General features: G+C 35.1%; 1 protein-coding gene across 1 annotated transcript in view; it reads left to right on the top strand.

The window, feature by feature from the left end:
- LOC148953754 (uncharacterized) overlaps window positions 1-25,568 on the top strand; it is a 177,007-nt gene that overhangs the window by 146,574 nt on the left and 4,865 nt on the right. The window contains exons 3-6 of the mRNA XM_089085885.1: window positions 5,519-5,682; window positions 8,042-8,221; window positions 11,266-11,433; window positions 17,010-17,123. Coding sequence (XP_088942011.1) covers window positions 5,519-5,682; window positions 8,042-8,221; window positions 11,266-11,433; window positions 17,010-17,123 — 626 coding nt within the window. The remainder of the gene's footprint in view (window positions 1-5,518; window positions 5,683-8,041; window positions 8,222-11,265; window positions 11,434-17,009; window positions 17,124-25,568) is intronic.

Here is a 25,568-nt window from a genome sequence, read left to right on the forward strand (position 1 = left end):
TAAGCTCAAGGCTGATCAGTCTGAAATGTTCAAGCAACACAAAAAGATGGTTTCATGAAAGTAACCATTAGGTGAGATATTTATTTTTCGTAAATCACTATCACAAGCCCCGGAGGGCCAAATTCGAATTTTGGGGTCAAAAAACAAAACAGGACAAGAATTCAAAGAAGTTTAAAATAGGGATACACATATAACTGGCAAAAGAATGTAACATTAAATTGACAGAATGAATAAATCATTCATTAACCATCATTTAAAAGTGTCATTTTGTCAAATTAATAAAAAAAAAATATAAAAATATACTTGGGTCATAACATGTCAAAATATTAAAAACTATAAAATATAGGAAAAATTAAAAGGGTCAATAAAAACATAGAAAGGAAGAAAACGAGTGAACATATAAAAAATACAGGCAACGCCTTTAAAAAATAATATAAAATGAGTAACTTAGATAAGATACTTTATTTAACAAACAAATTACATGAATAAGTTATTTTCTAAACTGGCCGACGGGGAGCAGGGCTCGATGTGTCGGCCAAAAAAAAAAAAAAAAAAAAAATTACGAAAAAAAAAATAAAGCATATCAATAATTAAAAAAAAAGACACACATGGTAGGAGATAACAGAGGAGGCCCCACCAGCGCGAGAAAACCACAACAAAATTCATACTAAAATCCAAATTCACCAATCCCAACATCCAGGCAAAGAACAAATTTTGAAATATATTTTTTCAAAGAAAATCGGCTCTTGAATCTTGGGGACACATCTATTAAATTAAATTTATTAGCAATATGAGGGATCTGGTATCTGATTGAGAATCTAGCTCTTTGAGATTAAATTGGGGGAAGGTGATACTTCTTGGAGCGGACGTGGTGGGCAGGAGAAATGGGAGTCTCAATTATACCCAGATCATGGAAATAATTTGCCGAAGATTGGATATCATAATACCACATGGCTGTATGCAGGTCTTTCAGTTGTTTGAGATTAAGTATATTGAGAAAAAGATATAAAGTTTGACTTTCTGAAAGATTTTGAAGCCTCACTGGGCGATGAACAAAAGTACCCGGGATTCTAACTGCCTTATTTTGAATTATCTGAAGAGGTTGGAGATGGACCATAAATGTGTTGAGGTATATTACAGGGCAATATTTAAAATATGATTCAATTAGAGAATGATATAAAATTTTAAGGATGGAAAAAGGAAAGACATGTTTCATTCTATGAAGACAACTTAAGTTATGGGCAAGTTTCAATCTCAAATGATCAGAATGCTTACGGAAAGATAAAAGCTCATCAAGAATAATCCCAAGGTAACGAAATGAATTTACTCTTTTTATCCTACTTTGATTTACAATTAACTCATCTATGGTAATTTTATCTACTGCCCGCTGTGACCGCCCAAAAATCATGAATTCAGTTTTATAAAATTTCGGAGCCAGGTAGTTGTATGCAAACCATTTATTCAAAGAATTCATTGCTGTCACCATTTTCTCAGCCAACAAAGATGGGGTTTTAGCTTTTACTGTCACCGCCGTATCATCTGCAAAAATTACTGCTAAACTACTATCTTGGGGTAAACACCTCGAAAGGTCATTTATATAAATCAAAAATAGTAATGGCCCTAATACTGATCCCTGGGGGACTCCAACATCATCTATAACAATATGGCTTGACAGGTGCCCATTTACCTCTACCTGAATTTTTCGACCATGCAAGTAACATTTTATTAGATCTAAGCCTTTACCTCTAATACCTGCATTATTAATTTTCTCCAATAAAATTTGATGGTTTAGCGTATCAAATGCCTTTTTTATATCATAGAAAAGAGTAGATACATGATTTTCATCATTTAATGAATCATTATTCTCCAAAAATAACGCTGCAATATCTTGTTCAGTAGAATGACCCGCCCTGAATCCCAACTGATTTTTAGTAGATAATTTCTTTTTATCAAAATACGAGACAATTCTTTTTTGAATAATATTTTCAATACCCTTAGATATGGGGGAAAGAATATTTATTGGGTGATAGTTACCTATATCTGTCTTATCACCTTTCTTATGAATTGGAATAACTCGTGCAGATTTCCATACTTCCGGAAAGATCCCTGATGACATAGATGCATTTAAAATATGAAGCAACGGGACATGAATTACACATACAAGTTCCTTCAGAATATTTGTGGATAGCCCATCTAGACCTAGAGAATTACCACTCTTTAGATTCATAAGTACTTTCTGGAACTCACCGAGAGTGACAGGGGCCAGGAACATACTGGAATTTTCGGATGGCGGGAGATATTCTTTATATGAATCAGATGGAGATTCAGGGGAATCCAGTTCAACGGTAGAACTAATATGAGAAAAATAATGAAAAAAATAATCTGCAAGAACATCCTTCCCCTTCAACTCAACACCATTTTCATTTATGATCACTTCAGGGTGTGGATTTTTAATATTATTTCCAATTTTTTCCTTAATTAATTTCCATGTAGTCCTAGGTGAATCAGATTTTTTAAATGCATTTTCATAATACATTTTTTCACTTGTTATGAGAGTTTTAACTAGCAAATTTTTATAATTTTTGAATCGCTGTACATTATGAGCTGAGGGGTATTTCATTTTTATCTTATACAGTCTATTTTTTTCCTTGATAGATTTTAGAAGTGATGGACTTATCCAAGGTTGTCTGGGTGAGGTTCTTTTCCGGTGCGTAGTTTTAAATGGGCAATGAAGGTCCAAATTTTCATTCAAAATTCGATACAATATATCTAAAGATATGTTGGGGTCATTCTCATTAATAACTTCACTCCATCCTACATCGCTAAGATTAGATTTCAATTCATTCATATTTACTTCTGAAAAGTTTCTCCTCTTCATATGATTTTCTTTATTGACTATCTTTTGCGCTTTGAAGTCAGACATTAAAATATAATGGTCAGATGTATCCTCCATAACCACGAATGTAGCCTCACAAGGATAAGGTGCAAAAATGTTATCAATCAGAGAAAAAGAAGAATTTGTTATGCGTGTCGGAATAAAACATACTGGGTTCATACCATGAGAAAGGTTACACTCCAAAAACTGAAGGACATGTCGGTTGATTCCTTGCTGTCTAAATGGGAGACATCCCATTAAATCAATATTGAAGTCCCCAAGGATTAAAAATGGCATTCGAAGATTTGATATCACACTTAACATATTTTCAAATTTATCAATAAAATCTGCCTTATTTGATGAGGGAGGACGATAAATTACAGCAATTAAAAGTTTATCATTATTTGGTAGAAAACATTCAACAATACAGCTTTCAAAAATCATCTCCGTATTCAAATATAAAAATTCTTCTTTCAGTCGTGCTGGAATATAATTTTTAACCAGTATTGCTAAACCACCTTGCTTTTGTTGAGTTCTACTTACGGGAAAAAATTGGAAATCACTAATATTAATTTTTTTTGCCGAAATTTCATCTAGAAATGTTTCACAAACTCCAAAAATATCCGTACCAGATTCAAATAAAAAATTTTTAATTGCATCTTGCCCGCTCCTCCATCCACGGCAGTTCCAAAAAGATATTCTCCGCATATTTGGGTTTTCATGAACTATTTCATGAGAAAACAAATATTTATTTGGGGGACTAAAAAAGAATTTAAAATTTCATTATTATCATGGGCTAGGGGCGTTTGGAAAACATTACTAAAAAGGGCTGAATTTCTTTCCAATTCCTCCAGCCTAGATGTAGGGATCTCGTGAACTTGACTAACCATTATCATGTACTGATCTCACGCCCCAGAGTACCCCCCCATGCCTCTCCCACAAAAAATTACAAACACTAAAACTCACACAAAATAGATTCTTAATCATAATAATAGCACCCAAATACATCAAACCGCCCAGAACCCACCACATTTTTTATTTCAACCCAAATAAATATCGAACACTTATGCTCACATTATTTAACAAAACTAATCCACTATCATATCAACACAATCAGTCTTAAAAAAAAAAAAAAAAATCATGTATCCATATTTGCGATTCGACCACCATGTTTCCTTTCAAGGTCAGTAATTAGAGCGAAACCTTCACTAACTGTTAGTCGTTCATTCGTTCCATCTCGCCGCTTGATAACTAGGCAGGGGGGTACACCTTTCGACAACCAAGAGTCAATTCCAAAATCGTGCAATTTTAATTTCACATGAAGCAACCTCTTTCGAACTTCACGAACAGACTTTGGCGCATCATCCGTCAGATATATTTTCTCGAATCCTCCAATTTTTTTGTTTTTTAGTTTCTTGGCGTTCTTCAAAATCTCATTCCTGATTAACCTCGATGGCAATTCAAATTTCAAGAATTTGGCATTTTCCCTGAAATCCACCAACTTAACTGGGCTTGGGGCTGGGAGATCGAGGCCTTCAATAACAACTTTAGACAGTAATTCCTGTGCTCTTATTTCATCTTGAACTTTCACATTCCACATCACTAAATGTTTATCATTTTCATTACTTTCCAATTTCATCATAGTAAGCGATATATTGTCGATATGTGATTTAAGTGCTATATTTTCCTCCGCCAACACAGATATTTGATTTTTAAAGCTTGCCGTCTCTAATTCAACATTCTGAACACGCGGTATCAGCCTCGCCACTTCTTTACTCGATTCAGAAACAGTTTCTTCCAATTTTTTTACATTATCTTCAATTGATTTGATGTTAGATTTTAATGATTCTAAGGTGGCAGTATTACCTTTAACTGTTTCTAATATCAAACTGATACTTTCTGCTAAAGACTTTATAGAAACTCCATCACCTTGAATCGTTGCCGTAGACGCAGACAAGTTTAGAGATTCATCCATTTTCTTCTTTCTCTTTCCCATCCTTTAGAAACCTATCCAAATTCAAATATCAAAGTTCATAAGTTCAGCTCAGAGCAGACTAATTTATCACGGTTAATATTAAATGTTCAACTACACCAATTCATTCACTTGTAATAGGTCCTGGCGCGAAGAGCTCTTACTCCGTTGAATGCATTCAGGTAACTTGGGGGATATGTTGTTAGTTATTTTGAGCAAGGCAGCATTTAAGGGGGGTGGGGGGGTTAGGGAGTTAGTACCCCCCCCTCTCAAAATGTTTGTCTGTCTTTTAAAAGCGTAACAAAAATGAATATTTAAATTTTTTATGTGTTTTATAACGATTTTATCCCCCCTCCCCATCTCCCACCAGAAAAAAAATCATGGATGTGTCATTGATTTTGAGTGTCTTCAAGTCTTGAAATGAACGAAATAGGCTGTTATTTCTGTTTTTTATTTTAGATCGTGCACCTCCTCGCCTCCTTGTGATATTTCGGTGGAGGGGTGTAGCTTCAAAAAAAAATGATAAAAAACGGTAAATGATGTATAAAATGAGCTAGTGGACATGGCCCCGACCCGATAACCCTGATTCCATGTAAAAGTGTCTTCAAAATTTATTAGCTTCCAAAATTCTTAGGTCAACAGCTTTTTTTCAGATGAATTTATTTTTCTAGGAACAGAATTTCGGTGTTCTTATATAGCCACAGCAGCAACGCAATGGTTTTTGGGTTTGTCTGAAGATGTTATAGATGAGCCGGAGAAAAATTGCACTGGGGAGTTAGCTCAATTTGGTACCAGTACTTTTTTAGAAATATCAAAGGTTTCGCAGGCTTTCAATGTGAGTATCTTTTGTCGAGGCATTTTGATTTTATGCTCAATTGTTTAGTTCAGATTCTTTTCAACCATAAAATTCAACTTAAAAACTTAGGCTTTTGCTTTGGATAGGTTTGTCTAAGCAATAAACCTGAGATAGCCTACTTCAACTCAAAAATTACTCTTGTAGTGACTAGAATTGTTAGTATTGTAAGTACTAAACCAGAAAAAACTGGAAAAAACTGGAAAAAACTGGAAATCTTGCTTTGGTCAAATTTATCTAAATAATAACGTGAATAACCTTAACTGGAAAGCTCAAACTCTTGCTTCGGAATCCAGTAAACTGAGGACAGAGGTCGGAAAATTCCCTAGATGTTTTGCCCCCTCCCTAGATTTTGAAAGTATCTTTTTTTTGTATTTTCCTAGAAAAATGCAATTTTGTGTATTCAATAAAAAGTCTAAAATAAAATTGCCCTCTCTTAATTTGGAAAAATATGATTTTGCTCCCCTCTCCTTCTGTATTTTCGTGAATTAATGGGACTGGCCAGATTTTTCTAACTAATAAACCAAAAAAATATATATATTTACATTTTTTTTTTTTTTGTAGGGAGATGGGCGGAAAATTTTTTGAAACCCATAATATAGGAGTCTCTAGATAATAATTCCCTGTGTTTGTAAACTCTAACTCTGCCCCAATCGTGTGACGTCATGCGTCGGAGACCTGAAGCTTCAGAACTCTTTTTTGTCTTATTCTACTGTAGGCTCCATTAAAATTACGGCGAGGGGATCACACGGCAAGGCGAATAAGTTGAAACTTTCAAGAAAAGTTTTGTTGGGGGAGGAGGACAAGGATGGCGTCAATTTTTTGGTCGGGAGAACGTAAACTCTTTTTTGATCTTCACAAAGAGTAACGCTACGGGACATCGAACCTGGGTGGTCGTGGCACTTTTGTTCCCTACCTGTCGTCCGACAGGCTTTGCTGCTAGTATCTTAAAAATATTGAAAAGGTCAATATCTGAAATTCAATAGAAGTAACAAAATACAATTTATAGATGAGCAGTTAATTAATTTTAAAAATATATCAATAAACTTTCCCTAGGAATCCTTTCACGATTCATCAGAGCTAATCCCAATCCCCGTTCATCATTTTTAATTTCTGAATAATCTGCATGAGAAGATTGTAATGATTTTACACGATGAATGTGATGGTTTTATGAATTCTTACATTAATCTAGCTTGAAAAGGCTTATTGAAACGTGAATATTACATTTAACGTAACGTAGCTTAACCACTTAGCATATAAAATTACGTATGTAGTGTGGTAGCCACTTTAATTCGGCAACCCAATCCTCGGTCTGCTTCTGGATTGGAAGATTATAGGATCTTATGGCTTCGAGCGCTATTATCTCGAGAGCATTTTTATTTAATTTTGTATTAATTATTTTAATGTATTCTGTATTTAATCAGTAACTATCCTTTTTTTTCATCAATTGTTATTTGGGTTCTTGAGCCAACTCTCTTGGTGCATACACCATATTCCACCACATATGTCATAGGCTATGTTACATTGTATTAAAGAATAGCTTCTACGACATCACACGATGAGGAAGTATTTCAAAAGTGCCGTGAAATCACTTATAAATTGCATATATTATTTCTAAGACTTCCTTATTCTTTCCAGTCTTTCCCTCGGTTATTTGAGTTTATTACATCGCAATATTGCACCGCATTACACAGTCAGTGCTTCACCATACCAAATTGTTATTTTTTTTACAATATTTAAATTTCCACATATTACACCATGTTATTGTACAATATTACACCGTTAGCATTACAGCATATTATGCTGTTTTTTATCATCATGAGACAATCATGTCTTGGACCATATTGTTGCCACATATTAAACTCTCACTATTTTATCATTCTCGAAGTAAATAAGCAGTGCTAATACTTTGAATAACAGCCTCTTCCAATTTTAGAATTAAACGCCCTCTGGTGCAAAACGCCAAACGTCAAAACGCTAAGTTCATATAGTTTGTGTTTTAGCTTAAATTTATTGTAATTTGTCTTTTGATTTTAATAACATATTTATTTCTGGTCTTGCACTCTAGTCTTTACAACTGATATGTTACACCGTGCCATATTTTACACCATGCCACATCCTCATTTTCCCACCAAATTGCAGTGTTAATCTCTACCTTACCCTGCATTATACCATATTATTCTACCATATTATACTACCACCATTACTCTATTTTATAGTCCTTTTTTTACCATAATGCACAACACCAAACTACACCATTACTGCTATGTCACAAAACTATGTTATCGTTACACCATATCAAACCGGATTTACATACATTACATTGCTATCTATTTTTTAGAGTATGACAAGAGACTGCCCAACGGAATGCTGCTGTTGGTACAGCCAGATGACTTATAGCAAAGAAAAGGAAGATTTTATTTATCGGGTTGAAGTTAACTGCTCTCACAAGAATCTCTCGTCAATCCCCATTCAGAAATTCCCAAACTACGTATCTGTACTTGACATATCTCATAACAATGTAAGTAAAAATGTAAGAGCTTTCAAAATGCCATGATCTTTAAATCCAATTCACATGCAGTTTAGCTTGAAATTGATCTCCAGCCAACTTCATTATCTACCAATCATAGTAGCCCTGATTGGTCAAAAGAAATGATGGCTAAAAATGTATGTTTAGGTAAGGACATGTGTGAACAGGGCTTTAGTTAATTATTTTTTTAGTTCTGCAGAAGCAGAAAAATTGGGATCATTGGTTAATAAATCATTATATACCGTTAATATTTGCCTTCTTATTTATAAACAGCCCTGATTGGTCAAAATAAATGATGGCTAAAAACTGATGTGTAGATCTGTAAAAACTGATGTCTGCAAAACCAGAAAAATAGGGGGAAAAGGTGGCAAAACATTGAAGACGTTCAAGGATAGCCTATAAAGGTCAAAAATAACATACTAGAAAATAAATGCAGTTGTTTATTATTAGTTTATTCAAGTATAAATGGATGTCTTTTTAACGGCTACGTTTCATTGACATTATTGCAAGTATAGTATACTTAGATCAACTTCTCCTAGATATATAGTGGCAATAAACAATTTTATTTTAAAGGTTTTAAAGGCTTGAAAATAGGAAGTTTTAAATTATTTGTATCTGCTTATTCATTATAGAATTGATTCTGATTTAGTGGCTAAAAAAGCACAAAAGCCAGCATGAGCACGTCAAACAATTAAATGATAAAACAAAAAAAATATGAAACAAAAAGTTAAACCAATTATTAAAATGGGAAACAAATAGGGGACAAAAGAGTTTTTTACCTCATGGTCAACATTTGGGGACACAAGTCAAGTTGGGTAAGCTCTACGGGAATTGAGTCTTATATTTGGAAGGATTAGGGGATTTTTTTAAAGGAGAGGGAGGGGGGAGAAAACATCGACGATAAACAGAACTAAGGAACTTGTGACCAAAGTCGACGGTAAGGATGTGATGTCGTGATTCCAATGTAGTAAGTTCAAGTCTAGCCTAACCTTTACTGTATGTAGTATATGACGTCTCAAGTATAATTTTTATTGCTCTTTTTTAAACACTTTTAATTCTCGAACATTGGTCTTTGGTCAATTCAGGGCGCCAGACAAGGCAAGCATATTCAAGACAGGGTCTTATATAAGAACAATAAATTATTTTAAGATTCTGGATTGATACAGAGAACCGTTTGAGAAGGGAGAAAGATTTAAGGAGGAAACTACTTAGGAGCAAGTTTAATTAACGCAATCTTGCGTTAATTAAGTAAATTACACTACTTAAGACTACGTTAGAGGGATCGCGCGCCCCCCTTGCCCCTCCCCTGGATCCGCCACTGCATTTAAGGTCATTGTTCGTCTGCACACCAAGTAGTTTAACCGTATTTAAATTTGGTATGCTAAAGTCATTATTAATAGGGGGTATATTTTTTTTAAAGAAGAATAGTATAGTCATAACTTGGTAAAATATTATTAAAAACAATAAAAAATGCTAATGGACTTAATTTAGTCCCTTGGGGTGCTCCATAGGAAATTGAGGAAAAACCTGATGAATCCCCGTTAGGGAGGACTACACATTGTTAACGGCCAGACAATGCTTATTTTATCAGTTTTGTGTATGTCTTCACCAGCTGTGAAACACACATATATACGTATATTTAAGGAGATTTTGTATCGTGTTTGATGTCACTAAAAAAAACTTTTCAGATAAATAAATTCAATTTTACGCTTCTTAACTTCTCCATAAGACCTATGTTATAAATTGCGTAACTCAATTATTCGTGAATATCCCAACATACAGTTATTGTAATTATCTGAATATCTTTTTGTAACAGGGCAAGGGTTGCACTAGGTGGCACGCACCATATGTGGCGGAATTGGCCATATGTGATGAAAATAGACGTGGCGTGATAGAAGTGTCTTAGTGGTCGCTGAAAAAGTGTTTCTCTGAGAGGCACATAAGGTGGAAGAGAATAGTCCCTTAATGTCAGTATCTTCATAATAATTATGAAAATTGTCATTGCTTTAGGATATATTCAAGCATAAGCATAGTGGCGTCAATGTACGTCAATTTTTGGGAGGGGCAAATTGTATTTTTCGAAATCTAAGAAGGGGGCAGCTTTTTTAATGAATATACCAAAAGTAAGTTTTTCAATGAAAATACAAAGAAATGCATTTTTCAAAATCACCTTCCCCAGTTGACACTTTATAATAAGCACAGTGTCAAATACAAGACTAAATTAAAGTTCAACAAAACTGACTAAATCCTGATTAAACTATTATGTTTAAAATGGTTTACAAACATGGAAAAAAGCACATTTACATACAAAAACAAATTGTGTGTTACACGAAATTATATACAAAAACAAATTATACAAAAAATTATGTATACACATTTATACACAAAAACAAATCACTTGATTCCTGAAGGTGCAAAACTTAAGGTGCTTTTTATAAGAAACATGAGTCCGGATTCAAAAATATGTGAATTAAATTTATAATTAATATTTGATGTGTGTGATTAACGTTAATGATCCTTATGTTTTTGAATAGGGAGGCGGTTTCTGGAGTGTATTGATTGAAATTTCTGGCCGTTTTGCTTGTTCTTTGAGTTTTTTCATAATTTAGTTTTTGTTTAGTTATTTTATTTAATTTTATTTTATTCCTATTTTTTTCCGTTCGTAGTACAAGATGCGAACGAGGTTCAACCCTAATTAGACGGGTTTTAGAGTATTTGACCTGGAGAGGGAGGTACCAAAAAGTTTATTTTTTGGCCATTATTTTTAGAATTTACCAAGGGAGATGCAAATTAACAGTCTTGGTGGGGGAAAGGGGTTACTTATCTCCCTTTGTAGGTATCGTAGTAACAATCTAATCTAAAAATAATCCATCAAGGGATTTTTGACAGGATTTTTACATAACTTTTGACATTTGGAATTTTTGTTATGCAGTCCCAGATCACTTGCAAATCTGGTTCCAGATTCCCTGGTTGTTGTTCTGGCCTTTGTTATTATGATTTGCCTCCAATCTTATTTAGGATATTGGCTTTTTCAGATTAACAGTTTGAGAACCATAAAGCAAAATCCTCAGAAGTTCGAAAACTTACTTGTTCTCCTCGCCAGTAATAATAATTTGCAGTCCATCAAAGACCTGGAAGCAAGCAAATTTGGGAAACAGTTCGCTGCAGTGTCCTTAACTTCCAACAATATTTCCATCAATGAGGTAAGTTCGAATTTTCTGAGTGTAACTATTGAAGAAGTATATACAGATTCTATTTTGCGGAAATAAGAAATAAATAATCCCACCCAAAACAAAATAGTTTTTAGCCTGGGTTCTAAAGGAATCACCGAGCCACCCAAGGCTAACGCAGGTTTCTGCGTTTCTCCATCGAAAAACAGTGTGGGAAACACAAAACTATTGTGCACGTCTTCTACTCCAAAGTTATTGCATGAGTAGCAGCAGTAGTAGTTCATGTTTGGTTTGCTGTACCCCCGCTGTTTTTAGATGAAGATTCGCACATAGCTGTGCTAGTCTCAGGTGGCTTGGCTATAGAATGATTTGTAAGTAGCAGTGAAAGCAGTGTATGTTCGGTTTGTATTCTACCGCTGTTGCTAGAAGGAGAATGGTACATAGCTGTTTTGCCCTCGGGTTTTTTAGTAGTGCAATGAGCTGGGAGTAGCAGCAGTACGAGTTCATATTTGATTTGGACTTGCAACGCTATTTTCAGATGAAGACGCACACATTGCTGTGTTGTCCTCATGTGATTTTGTGATGCAACGATTTGTTTGTAGCAATTGTATCAGTTCATGTTTTGGATTTTCCACACTGTTTTTAGATGGAGAAATCTACGTATCTGTATTGGCATCAAGTGGCATAGCGAGGCAATGATTTGCTAGCAGCAGTGAAAGCAGTGCATATTCGGAATTTATATCCTACAATGTTTTTATATAGAAAAACGCACATAGCTATATTGGCCCTCGCGTCGCTTGACATTTCAATGAGTTGTTTTGTGTTGACTCGATGTTGACCCGAGGCCAACGCTGTGTACGTTTCTTCACCTAAAAACAGTTTGGGAAATCCAAGCCGAATATGAACTGCCACAACTGTCAATCATAGCTCATCATATCACTAAGCCACCTGAAACCAAGACAGCTTTGTGCGTTTAATCACCTAAAAACAGTGTGGGAAATACAAAACTATTGTGCACTGCTACTACTGCTTCTCACAACTCATCACATCACCAAGCCAACTGAGGCCAACACAGCTATGCACCTTTTTCCGCCTAAAAACAGTGTTGGAAATAATAACTGAAAATGCACTGCTACTTCTGCTACTCACAACTCATCAGATGACCAAGCGACCTTAGATCATCACAGCTATGTACGTTTCTTCATTTAAAAACAGAATGCAAAATCTAAACTAAACCTGAACTGCTACTACAGTTACTAACAAACCAGTGCATCACCAAGCCACCTGAGGCCAACACAGTTATGTACGCATCTCTGTCTATAAAGAGTGTATGACCAAATATGATATGCTACTACTGCTACCCACAACTCATTGTACTGCCAAGCCACCTGAGACAAAAATAGCTATGTACTGCTACCTCTGCTGCTCGCAACTCATCGCATCACCAAGCAACCTGGGACCATCACAGCTATGTAAGTTTCTCCGTCTAAAAACAGAACGAAAATTCCAAACTAAACCTGAACTGCTACTATTGTTACTCACAAACCAGTGCATCACCAAGCCACCTGAGGCCAACACAGCTATATACGTTTCTCTGTCTATAAACAGCGTATGACCAAATAAGATATGCTACTACTGCTACTCACAACTTATTGCACCGCCAAGCCACCTGAGACAAAAACAGTTGTGGTCACTTCTCCACCCTGATCTATTCAGAGCTTCACTCGTCATTCCCTTTCAAAAGGTACGCACTATTATTATTTTTGTTTCGTCACCTCCCCCCACCACCCGCTCGAGGGTGTCCTGATCTTTGCTTTGCCTCTGCTCGGTTTCCAAAAAAAATTATTGATTAAAAGTCATTACCATCATTCCCAAAACATGACCCAACCATCAGCACAGTCCTTTTACATTAGTCCTAGAAATTAGTAGTTCAATCTAAAAATTACTGGGTAGAAAAATTTTCATAGTTTTTAATTTTGGCTTCTTTATTTCAGTATAGAGGCCATTTAAATGCTTTTTATAATGGATTAACTCAAATTGTCTGTTTACATACTAAATGGGGTTTTCCCACGTTTTTTTTTTGTATACACCTTATTGAAGGGATATCCTTCCAGAACGTCTAAAAAAATACACCAGAAATATTCTAAAACTTGGTCATTCAAATCTAAAAAAAAAATTAGTAAAAATTTACATTTTTTCTTTGAAATTTATATCTTATTCAATTTACAAGAAATTAATAAAATTCGAATAATTAATCGTAAATAAATATGTAATAAAAATCTTTCTTCCTGAAATAAATCGGATCATCAACAAAAATGACATGTCATTTTTGCTCTTTATTTTTTGTTTCTCGTTAACCTAGCCTACCTCTTAACTAACCTACCTAAAAGAAATCTTCGCTAAATAACAGACATCTTGAAGGGAAGATTAAGTTGATGGAGCATATGTGACAGTTTTATTAACCATTTCATTAACCATTTTTACCATTTACCATTTTTTTTACATTTTACATTTTTTACATTTACCGTTTTATTAACCATTTTTTGGCATTCGTGAAATTTCAGTGTAGTGAAATGGCAATAAAGAAATGAAAAACGAGTATATTCTAATTCCTAGATCTAATTTAAATATCTATCGTGGTGCCAAAAACGAAAGGGCGCATCTCGTATTTTATAATTACAAAGGAAATCTGAACTAAGATTATCATGAGTTTCCAGCGGGAACAGTTTCACTCGAGAACCTAAGGACGAAGTCTGTAAAAGTCATAGTGACACCTGGATAATGTGGCTTCATTTTAGTTGAATTCTGATAAAAGCCATTGAAGCCAGCTAGCCAGAGTTCTGGCTGATGTTTTCTTTATTTTTACCAGAAACCAGTCGGAAACCAAGTGAGAATTAGACTTTAGTTATTGATTTTGTTTCATAATCGTCAAGTAAACACGGCAGTTGGTCATCGTCGAAACGTTTTGGATGTCACAAGACAGATTTTTTCTTTAGCCAAATGATTACACGGTCCTTAAAAAAGGTGTCAGAAAACGCTGTTTCTGCTTAAATTGAATTTATTCTCTGTTTCCCGACACCCAATCAGTGTTTTTATTAGTATTTATTACTCGATTGTCAGAGTTCTGGCCGGGGGCGAATCTCCAGCATTTTTATTGGGGGGGGGGACAAGAGGGCTCCATATCCAGATAGTCAAAGGGCATGGAATATATAATAATTTTTTTTCACATTATTGGGGGGGGAACTGCCCCCTTTGCCACCCCAAAACGACGCCCCTGGTTCTGGCTGATGTTTCCTTTATTTTTACCAGAAACTAATCAAAAATAAAATGAGAGTTAGGCTTCAGTTGCGCTGACAAAAATGTTGCAGAAACAAAACTTTTAATTTGGTTCATCATATTTAAGTAAACGCTGCAGTTGATAGCTGTCAAAACGTTTTGAATATCACAAGACTGATTTTTTCTCCAACAAAATGATTACACGCTCCTCAAAGACGGTGTCAGAAAACGGTGCTTCTGCTTAAAAATGAATCTATTCTCTATTCCCTGACACCTAATTAGTTGTTACTTAAAAAAACTATACTATGTATACAATTTAAAGCTTTTTTTCTTTGCCTAGAAATAAATACCTAACTTAATCTTAACTCGTTCCCTAAGACTTAGATTTCCACAGAAATACTTTGCTAATAATTGCGAAACTAAATCCTATTCAATCTTCATCGGAAATCTTTGTAGAAACATTTTTATGAAGACAGATTTTCCTATCGTAAAATGTGTCGGAAAGGAATAAAACGTAGAACAACAGCGCAGGTATGTGGCTCCTCAACACTGAAAGTCAACATGCTCTCCAATTTTCATTACAAGTCTTTCTCCGTGACAGAGATTGAAAGAAAATTTTCCTTATCCTCAAATACATATTGCAAACTATCAGTTTATGCTTACCGGAAGTATAAACCCCATCGCCCCGAAAAAGAACACGCCTGTCGGTTCTGACCTACAAGTCTCTCACTGTAGCAGAAGCAAAATCCCTGAATTATTAACTTTGAGGCCAGCTAGCGCCCTGCCATTCTAGGTAGGGTACTTTCGTATGGAACTTAAACGAGACTCAGAAGTTTCGAGACCTCTGAAGTACATCCATCTGTTTTGTTAGACCAAGGTACTTGCCTCATTAAGAAGTTTTAAAGGATTTTCTGCAAACATAGCTGAAGAGTACACGCCTCTGAAAATCATCATTACCATGACCAATGAGTCGACGGAAGTTGCCTCACAATATTGACTTCGATCGGTGACAAAACACTAATCTAAATTTCTGCTGAAAATTTGCTTATGGGGAGGGTATTGGAAGGATTATGACTCTACTTTGTGCCTAAAGTCATACAGAATGAAAATCATGCTATGATTTTGGTTCAAATGGGTGCTACATATATACCCTTCTAATAAAAGTTTTGCGGTGGCAGCCAGTATTGGGAGGGCTGCGGATACTTTCATCCTACAATGGTACAAATGGATCACCCCTACACGATTGCGTCTTAGGCATGATGAAATTTGCCTAAGTCTCACTTAATATTTGGTGATGGTAGGGTAAAAAGAGGAGGGACATGTTAGAAGGACCATCGGTTAACTCTGACTCTTGAATCGTACAGATCAAAATTCTTGAGTAATTCCACTTCAAACAATGTGCAACCTTTCTGGCTACCTTTCTGTTAAAACGTTGGCAGTGGAAGGGACAGGGGAATATTGGAGGGGCTACGAGCCCACTTAATGCTTCCACTAATACGAAGTAAATAATCTTGAATGAGTTCGCTTTCAACAACTTACAGCACGACTCAATTTCTGATAAAACGCTGGTCGGAAACGGGGTATTGGGAAGACTCCTTTTTTTCCTAAGCAGCTTATTGTTATCTATAGCAAGTTTTTTATATATATAAGCTTATATTTCCTTGAATCACATTTTCCCTGTCACAAGCAGCCTTTTTATGTCAATAACAGACTTTTTCAATTATTGTTTGTGCGGAGCAGTCTTTGTCTGTCTAGAATTTTATTTTTCTTTTCTAGAACACCATTTTTGTGTAGACCAGCTGTGTTCTGTACGACTGTTTCCTGTTTAGAACTGCTCTTTTCCCGGGCTAGGACAGCTTTTGGTTTACTACTTTTGTATACCGTTTAACATGTCAAAATCGTAATTATGAACAATCTCTTTGGTTATAACTTTTTAATTAAATTGATTTTGCTAAAACTAATTTAATTCGTTTAAGTTAATGAATTAAGTCAAAATTGATGAATTAAAATAAATTAAATGACTCAAATTAAGCAAACAATTAATGAATCAAATTCAAAATTTAATTTATTAATTAAATCGATTGTTCTAAAGTTAATTCAATTGTCCTAAAATTCATTATTTCATTGTATAACATCTCAGGCAATTTCTTATAACAAGAATAAACAGCTGATAAGACAAGCTTTTTTCTGTTCAAAACAGATGTTTCCTTAATAGAACAGCTTTTGGTATATAAATTTTGGTATTCAGCGCTGATATATCAAAATTGCAGTTATATAAGTTCAATTTTTATTTAATTCGCTATGTTGATATCCTTAAATCAAGTATTTTGTAGGATCTCATGAAATTTGTCACGACAAGAAGGAAGAGTAATAGATACGGAAGTGAAATCTGGCTGTCAAATAATAAAATTGAACCTTGCACTTGCCATATGGCGCAGAAAATACGGGTAAGTTATCTGCGAACGCAGCTGATCTTTCTTGATCGTTCCGAACAGATTATAAATATTCCAACAGACTTTCGATCAATCTAATTCAAAATAAATGAAAAGAAATATAAAATACATCATGGTCGCAGCGGTAGCTGCAACCTAGTAAAGAGTGAACAACAGCTCATAGTAACCTAAAGTTAAAATACAAGTTTAGAAAAAAAACTGCCTTGTGAAAAAAATTGCCATCTGGCACTGATTCAGGAATGGTAAGTATTATTTCGGTTTGTCTTAAAAGTAAAAGTTCATAAAAAGAGAATGAAGTCTTTAACACGGTCAACCGACGTTGAGGCTCGCAAAATTATTTTTAAAATATCGAATGTTCTTAAGAGAAAAAATTCATAGAATGACAAATAATTGAATATCGAAATTCCAAATGACCACTCCTTGACTTACCCCCTCCCCTCCTCCTATTCGCCAAAGTTCAGCTTCACCAAATTTAGTTTAATGCCCTCACTCTTTATATTAGAAGCTTTGATTAACTCAAGGTCTGATAATAGCCAGTTACAAATGTATTTGCTGAATAAGCCCCGATAACTATGTTCTTGGTGATGACATAGCTCTCTATAGTCTTTGGGAAAAGGGGTGTAAGTTACACAATATATTATGGTCCTACAAGAACAAATCGATCGAATTCGATCATCAGCCGTCGTATTTCAGTTGCTAGCGCTTTAGACCTTCAATCATAATGGCAAGACAATGGTAATTCTTAATCAGGCATTTTTATTTCAATCATAGTTTTGTGCCATATATATGATTATTTTTCAGCTAATTCACTCTTTTTGTAATTTTTTTGTGTGAATTGCGAAATGTTCCATAAACTATTTTTGGAACTAGTTACGCCCCGGACCCAACCCCTTTCCACTTGGGGGTTTGAGAAGTGTAGGCACATGGTTCTGGAACCACTCAAAGTTGTATCTTCAAAGAAGGATTACTTATTGTTATATTTATTTATTCATATTATTTCCTTTTGTTTACTATTATAGAGAGCATAAAACTATTTGTAACGTATATAGAGAAATCACAGCACTAAGAACCTATTTGCAATTTTTTTTTCTGTGATATTTTTCTAGTTGCCAGGTTACTTTCCAACTTTTTCTCGTTTATTGTTATTCACACCTGTATGTTTAAAGCTTTTTGGTGTTTATCAGGGGAGAGGGGAGATGTTTAGTGAAATAAGTTACACATGCCAACATTTTGCTTAGGTTTTAAAAACCTTAAAAATCTTCTTTAGAAAAATAGCTACTCTTTCCTAACTGTGGAGGCTTCCCACCTTCAAAAATCATGTCTTGTGTAATACCATTTTTTGTAGCATAGACTTCTCGGTATTATTTGAAAGACGATCAGAAATTAACTAATTTTTTTTCAACTGAAAGGAAAGAGCCTTGCCCCGAGAACTGTGTGGTGGTTTTCATGCTCAAAGACAAAATGTCCAGGCCCTTCAACTACGCTGAACAGAATTGCTATCTCAAAATTTAAATTGGATTATCCCTTTTGGCTCTTAAAAAGGACACTATAACTTCCAATTTCAAATCAAATGAGCCCCAGCTGAATTTTATACAAACAGCCATTCCATAAAAACCTTATATACCCCCAGGGCACAACAACCCATGCCCCAGGGCTACAACCCGTGGGTTGTCTCAATCCTAGAGGCATTGCTATATGTTGTTTGGACTATTTTGAACAAAATGTTTATCTCACAATTTCAATCAGATGCGTTTGGTGAAAAGAGGGGTAGTTGGGGGGGGGAGGGACTAGTTGCCCTCCATCACTTTTGGCTATTAAAAGGGAACTGTAACTTCCAATTTTCAACCAAATGAGACTCTCTAAAGTTTATACAACCATCCCTTCCATAAAAACCTTAAATACCCCGGGGCATTACTAACAACCCTTGCACACAGGCTCTGTTTTTTTTGTGTTTTTTTTTGAACCCCAAAGGCCTTGTTATATGATCTTTGGACTATTTTGAATAAAATTGCTATCTTAAAATTTCAATTCGATGTATTTCGGGACGTTACGACGTGTGTGTATATGGGGAGGGTAGCTGCCCTCTAATCACTCTGAATTTCAAAAAGCGAGAACTTCCGGTTACCAATCCAATGAGCCTCCTCCGAAGTTTATATGATCACCCTTTGTATATAAGCCTTATATGCCTCCAGGGAATAACTTACAACATTGCCCTGAGGGCAGTGGGGGAGTTGTCATCCTCAAAGACATAATTTCCGGGCCTTTTAACTTCGTTGAACAAAATGGCTATCTAAAAATTTTAATCGGATGTGTTTGGGGAAATGGTGGGTATGGCAGAGAGGGTTAGTTGCACTCCAATCACTTTTGACTATTAAAAAGGACACTGGCCCTTTCAGTTTCCTATCGAATGAGCACTTTTCGAAGTAGCAGCAGCATACTACTGCTGCTACTAATAGAACTACTAAGGCTAAGGGTATTAAGGAGTGATTTTCAAGAAATGTTGAGGGTGAATTAAATTCAAACACGCTATGTGCATGTAGGCTGTCAATAGGGCGTATCAGCAGTATCTCAGGAACAGCTTAGAGCATCAGGTTGAAACTTTCAGGGCATGACGAGTGTATGTTGAACTAATAAAAATGCACTTTGTGCATACTACTACTACTACTAGTAGTAGTACTGACAGTGCAATTGCTCCTACTGCTATTAGTGCTACTACTACTAAGATTAATGGTTTTAGTGAGGTATTTCCCGGGACTATTGAGGGATGTTGGACTAAATCAAACATTCTATGTGCATGTATGTTGTCAAAAGGGCCTATCAACAATATCTTAGGAAAGGATTAAAGTATTAAGTTGAAAAAATCAGAGTATGAAGAGGGGATGTTGACCTAGACAAAAAAGGCCTGGCTCCCTATGCTCCTACTGTTACTACTGCTATTGATAATGATTAGAATATTAGTAAAACTTTCAGGGAACGGTGAGGGCGGTGTTGAACTGAATCAATGCACACTATGTACAACATCGCAGCAACGCCTTAGGGTATTAGGCTGAAGCTTCCAGGGCTGCTGGTATTACTACTACTTTTGCTGCTACTGTTACTATTATTACTGCTATTGAGCCAATTCAAAATAGTTTAAGTGCATCTAGGTTGTCAAAATAGACCAGGTTGTCAAGATATCCAGGCGGGATATCTTAGGGCAGGAATAGATACAAAGTAGAAGCTTTCAGGGAAAGTCTATTTTGCTTTGAAACTTAATCATAAGGCACTGTGTGCACGCTGGTTGTTAATAAGATGTGTCAGAAATAGTTCAAGAAAGACTGAGAGTATGCTGCTACTGTTACTATTATTACTGCTATTGAGCCAATTCAAAATAGTTTAAGTGCATCTAGGTTGTCAAAATAGACCAGGTTGTCAAGATATCCAGGCGGGATATCTTAGGGCAGGAATAGATACAAAGTAGAAGCTTTCAGGGAAAGTCTATTTTGCTTTGAAACTTAATCATAAGGCACTGTGTGCACGCTGGTTGTTAATAAGATGTGTCAGAAATAGTTCAAGAAAGACTGAGAGTATTAAGTTGAAACTTTCAGGGCTACTACTATTACTACTTCTGTTCTTACTAGTGAACTAAATCAAAAGGGTGTAAGTGCATCCAGGTTGTCGAAATAGCATAGATACAATGTTTAGAAACACAATAGGCTTTTAAGTTTTATCTTTCTGGGAAAGCTGAGGTTGTGTATTAGTGTTGTAACTGGTAAAATTGGTCACGTTAAAATTGGGTATTTTACGCATTTTACCGTAATTTTACAGACCCCTGTGAAACTGGTATTTTACCTATTTTAATTAATTTACGTATTTTACCTATTTTACCGGTATTTTACGTGTTTTGCCGGTACCTTACATATTTTGCTGACATACGATGCCTTGCAATTTTCAGTGCACAAAAGCGTGAAGAGGCTGGCAGAAAAAGGATTGAATATGATCTTGTTTTGTCTGTTGCTTTGTTTCAAGGTTTAAAAGGCCGTCTGTCTGACTTAGGTCTCTTTTTATCAGAACAATAATGTGTTTTATAGCACAGGTAAATATAATTTTAAAATGGTGAAGTATATTGTGAAGTATTAGCTGAAATGGTGAAGTAGTAGCTGAAATAAAGTTACATTAGTTCTGTGACCTGTTAAAGACAAAAAGGGCTACAACCAGGATTGACATATGCCAAACAAGAAAAAAAAATTAAATAGCCGAGAAAATTGAGGGTAATGTCAGCCAGCGGACAAAAAAGAAGCGACAAGGATAGAGGCAGATATTTTGTCAAAGACTTCCACCCAGCCGTCTTCAGTGCTGAAAAAAAAACAGAAGGAGAACTAACCTTTTGAATTAGCTCTAATTGAGCAGAAGAAAGACTGAATCAAAAAAGCTAAAAAAACAAGCCAGAATAAATGGAAAACTATTCACCAATTAGATTGGGCACGAATTCTGTGCCGGGTGATTAACTTGCCTTGTCTACTGGCCTAATGTTCATTAAAAGTGTGGACATATGAATTTAATTTAAACTGAAGAAAAATGCTGTTTGAATCCTTTAATTGTACGTTATTGTAAATCGGGTTTATAGAAATATCTCTAGTATTTCTATTTAAGGCAAGGTCTCTATTATGGATTTTTTTTTTAACTTCAATTCACTTCCTAAAGGAATATGGGAGGCAATTTTCTTCAAATAAATCAAAAAAAAATTCCAAAAATGAGTTTTTCAAATAAAATTAAAGGCCTTTTCAAGCTAAAGCTTTGGAGATACAAATACATGTTGAAATTATAACTCAAAACGACCTTAAATAACTGTTCAAAAATAAACGAAGCCTAAGATGACCCGATATTTATCGGACAATCGTTGCACAAAATATCCAACAAGCAATAACATAAATGAATAAATTGATCTTAAAGCGAGTATTGCTTGGATTGAATATGAAAACCAAGCTTTATACGAAAACAAATATTTTGATGTTAAAGTATAAATGAAACTTAAAACGAACAGAAATTAAATAACAATCAATGCGAACAGATATACAATATGTATATTAATGTAAATGAATGAATAAACTTTAAAACGAGTGAAACTAAAATTGAATATGCAAATAAAGTTTGAATCGAATAAAAGTAACTACGAGCAAGAGTATGGGTATCGCCTCACTGCAGAAGCCTAAAACCTACTACGTCATTGGCGCTTTACTGAAAACAATTCTTTCATTAATTAAGATTTTAGGGAATAAATATCAGCATATGTATATTAAATTGACAATGTACATTTCTTTTCAGTAAACTCATTTGATTTTTTTTTTAGTGATGCATAAATTATTTTATCGCTTTGAGAAATCATATGTGTTTTGAACCCTACTTGTGTTAATTTATGTTCATTTTGACTTTGACTCTAATATTTATTTTAATTTTTGTTCGTTGTAATCTTAGTTGGTCTGTTGATACTGATATGAAGTAGCTGTGTGCTTGGTAGATTGTATGACAGTCCAGACGCCAGGTGTTGAAAGTGTGAATCATACTACGATGGAATGGGGCCGCTACGAGAATTAGCCTACCCTCCACCCCCTAAATTGACCATGCGGATTCAAAAATACCAATGGCACTTGCTTGCGGGTGGTGGAACACTCCGAAACTTGACATTTTATTATATTTTGGTGTTTCATGCAAGAAAATGCATGTTCCACAAAGTTTGAGGTGCAGTTTTCCACTCAAATAGAAATGCCTAGAAGCCATAGAATGTTTTCATAACAAACCAACACGATTAATTAGAAAAAATGGCAGAGTTAAAAAAAATGGCAAAACCATATGAGTCTTGAACAGTCTTGGAAAGTATAAACAAAATCAAATTGAATATTAGATATATATTGATATTAATTGTTGAAAGATCCATCAGTTCAAGATTTTTTTTTTCACTGTAATTTTATTTTCATTTTCAATGCAGTAAAAACTAGAAAATAATAAATTTGTAATATACGAGTAGCCTAATTCGTTCTCAGTGAAGCACCGATGACGCAGAAGGCTTTAGGTTTTTACAGTTAAAGAAGAGGGCAGTATCCAAATTTTGTTTGTAGTGAAACTATATTTGTCTTGACTAATCTTGAAAAGAACTAATAAATTAAACTGAACATTTGATGCATAATGATATTAATTCCTAAAAGCTCATCAGTTCAAAATTTCACTGTAATTTTAATATTATTTTCGATATTAAGTACAAAAGAAAACATTTGTAATATAATTCGTTTTCAGTAAAGCGCCAAAGACGCAGTAGGTTTTAGGCTTCTGCAGTGATGCGAAGTTTCATTTATACTTTAATAGAAAAATATTTGTTTTCGTTTTAAGCTCGATTTTCATATTCAATGTAAGCATTGCTCGCTTTTAGATCAATCTATTTATTAATGTTACTATTTGTTGTATGTTTTTTGCTATGATTGTATATTTATATTCTGTTCGTTTTTGGTTTCATTTATTCTTTAATAGTAATTTCTGGTCGATTTGATTTTGAATTTTAACAAGTATTTGTATCTACTGAGCTTAAGTTTAAAATGGCCTATACTTTTCTTTGAAAAACTTGTTTTTCGGAAAGTTTTTTTTTAGTTAATTTTTGTTCGTTTTTGATTGCAAAAAGTTTCAAGTTTTTATGGCATGGGGGGTGCTTACTGTCCGATTATTCTTGACTTTAAAAAACGGATCTAGAGCTTTCAGTTTAAATCGAATGAGGCTTTTTTCAAAGTCTGTACGATTACCTCTTTGAGAAAAACCTTATATATGAACAATAGAAAACTTGCATAACTTATGGACAGCGATTGCCAACAATGCATGGATTGAAAAATAGCTCCAATAAGGGGGTTTAGACCATTTCGGTTGCTGACACAAAGGGATCACGACTGTTTGGAGTTAGGATTTTGTGTGCCAAAGCAATTTTACATCTATCTCAGAGTATGTATTTTAACCTTATAATTGGATAATTATAATAGATTTCCTATGTGTTCTTCCAATACAAAACCCCTTTTCAACCTTTGAATTTCCAATCGAATGAGCCTCTTTGAGGTTTCTACGACAATGCCTTCTATAAAAACCTTATATGCCCCCAGGGCATAACTTAAAACCCTTGCCCTGAAGGTTCTGGGGGAGTTTCCTCCTCAAAAACGTATTTTCTATCTGGAAATCAACTACGCTAAACAAAATGGTTATCTCAAAATTTTGATTGGATGCGTTTGGGGGAATAATGGGTGTGGGGGGGGCTAGTTATCCTCCAATCACTTTCGACTATTAAAAAGGGATTTAGCTTTTTGAATTTCCAATCGAATGAGCCTTTTTTGAAGTTTCTACGACAACGCCTTCTATAAAAACCTTATATACCCCCAGGGTATAACTTAAAACCCTTGCCCTAAGGGTTGTGGGGGAGTGTCCTCCTCAAAAATATATTTTCTATGTGTAAATCAACTACGCTGAACAAAATGGCTATCTCAAAATTTTGATTGGACGTGTTTGGGGGAATAATGGGCTTGGGGGGGGGGGGGGGTAGTTGCCCTCTAATCACTTTCGACTATTAAAAAGGGCACTAGCTTTTTGAATTTCCAATCGCATGAGCCTTTTTTGAAGTTTCTACGACACCGCCTTCTATAAAAATCATATATGCCCATGGCATAACTTAAAACCCTTGCCCTGAGGGTTGTGGGGGAGTGTCCTCTTCAAAAACATATTTTCTATCTTAAAATCAACTATGCTGAACAGAATGGCTATCTCAGAATTTTGATTAGATGTGCTTGGGGAAATGATGGGCGTGGGGGGGGGAGGGGGTTAGTTACACTCCAATCACATTTGATTGTTAAAATGGGCACTAGCCGTTTAATTTCCAATAGATTGAGCCTGTTTTGAAGTTTCTACGACAACGCCTTCTATAAAAAACCTTATATGCCCCACGGGCATAACATAAAACCCTTGCCCTGAGGGTTGTGGGGGAGTGTCCTCCTCGAAACCATATTTTCTAAGTGGAAATCAACTACTCTAAACAAAATGGCTATCTCAAAATTTTGATTGGATGTGTTTGGGGGAATGATAGGCGTGGGGGGGGCTAGGTGCCCTCAAATCATTTTCGACTATAAAAAAGGGCACTAGAACTCTCGATTTCCAATCGAATGAGCCCCCTTTGAAGTTTCTACGACGACCCCTTCCGTATGAAGTGCCTCTCGGAAAAAAAACAAATAATAATAATAAAACATTGGAGCCGTATGGCCTTTACTATAGGCAACGCTACAGCGTTGCCTCTGATATTAAAGCTGCTCATCACAAAGAACTACAGGATCTGGATTCTCAACAATATGGAGGGCCAAAGCAAAATCAATATCCTCATTTTTATATGAAACTTCATATCTCAGAGAAATCTTGTATTCATGCCGTCTTTTCCCCGGGATC

Source organism: Artemia sp. Qi Xiang Cuo, chromosome 3, assembly GCF_049724085.1.
Source record: "Artemia sp. Qi Xiang Cuo chromosome 3, ASM4972408v1, whole genome shotgun sequence".
Classification (NCBI taxonomy): domain Eukaryota; kingdom Metazoa; phylum Arthropoda; class Branchiopoda; order Anostraca; family Artemiidae; genus Artemia; species Artemia sp. Qi Xiang Cuo.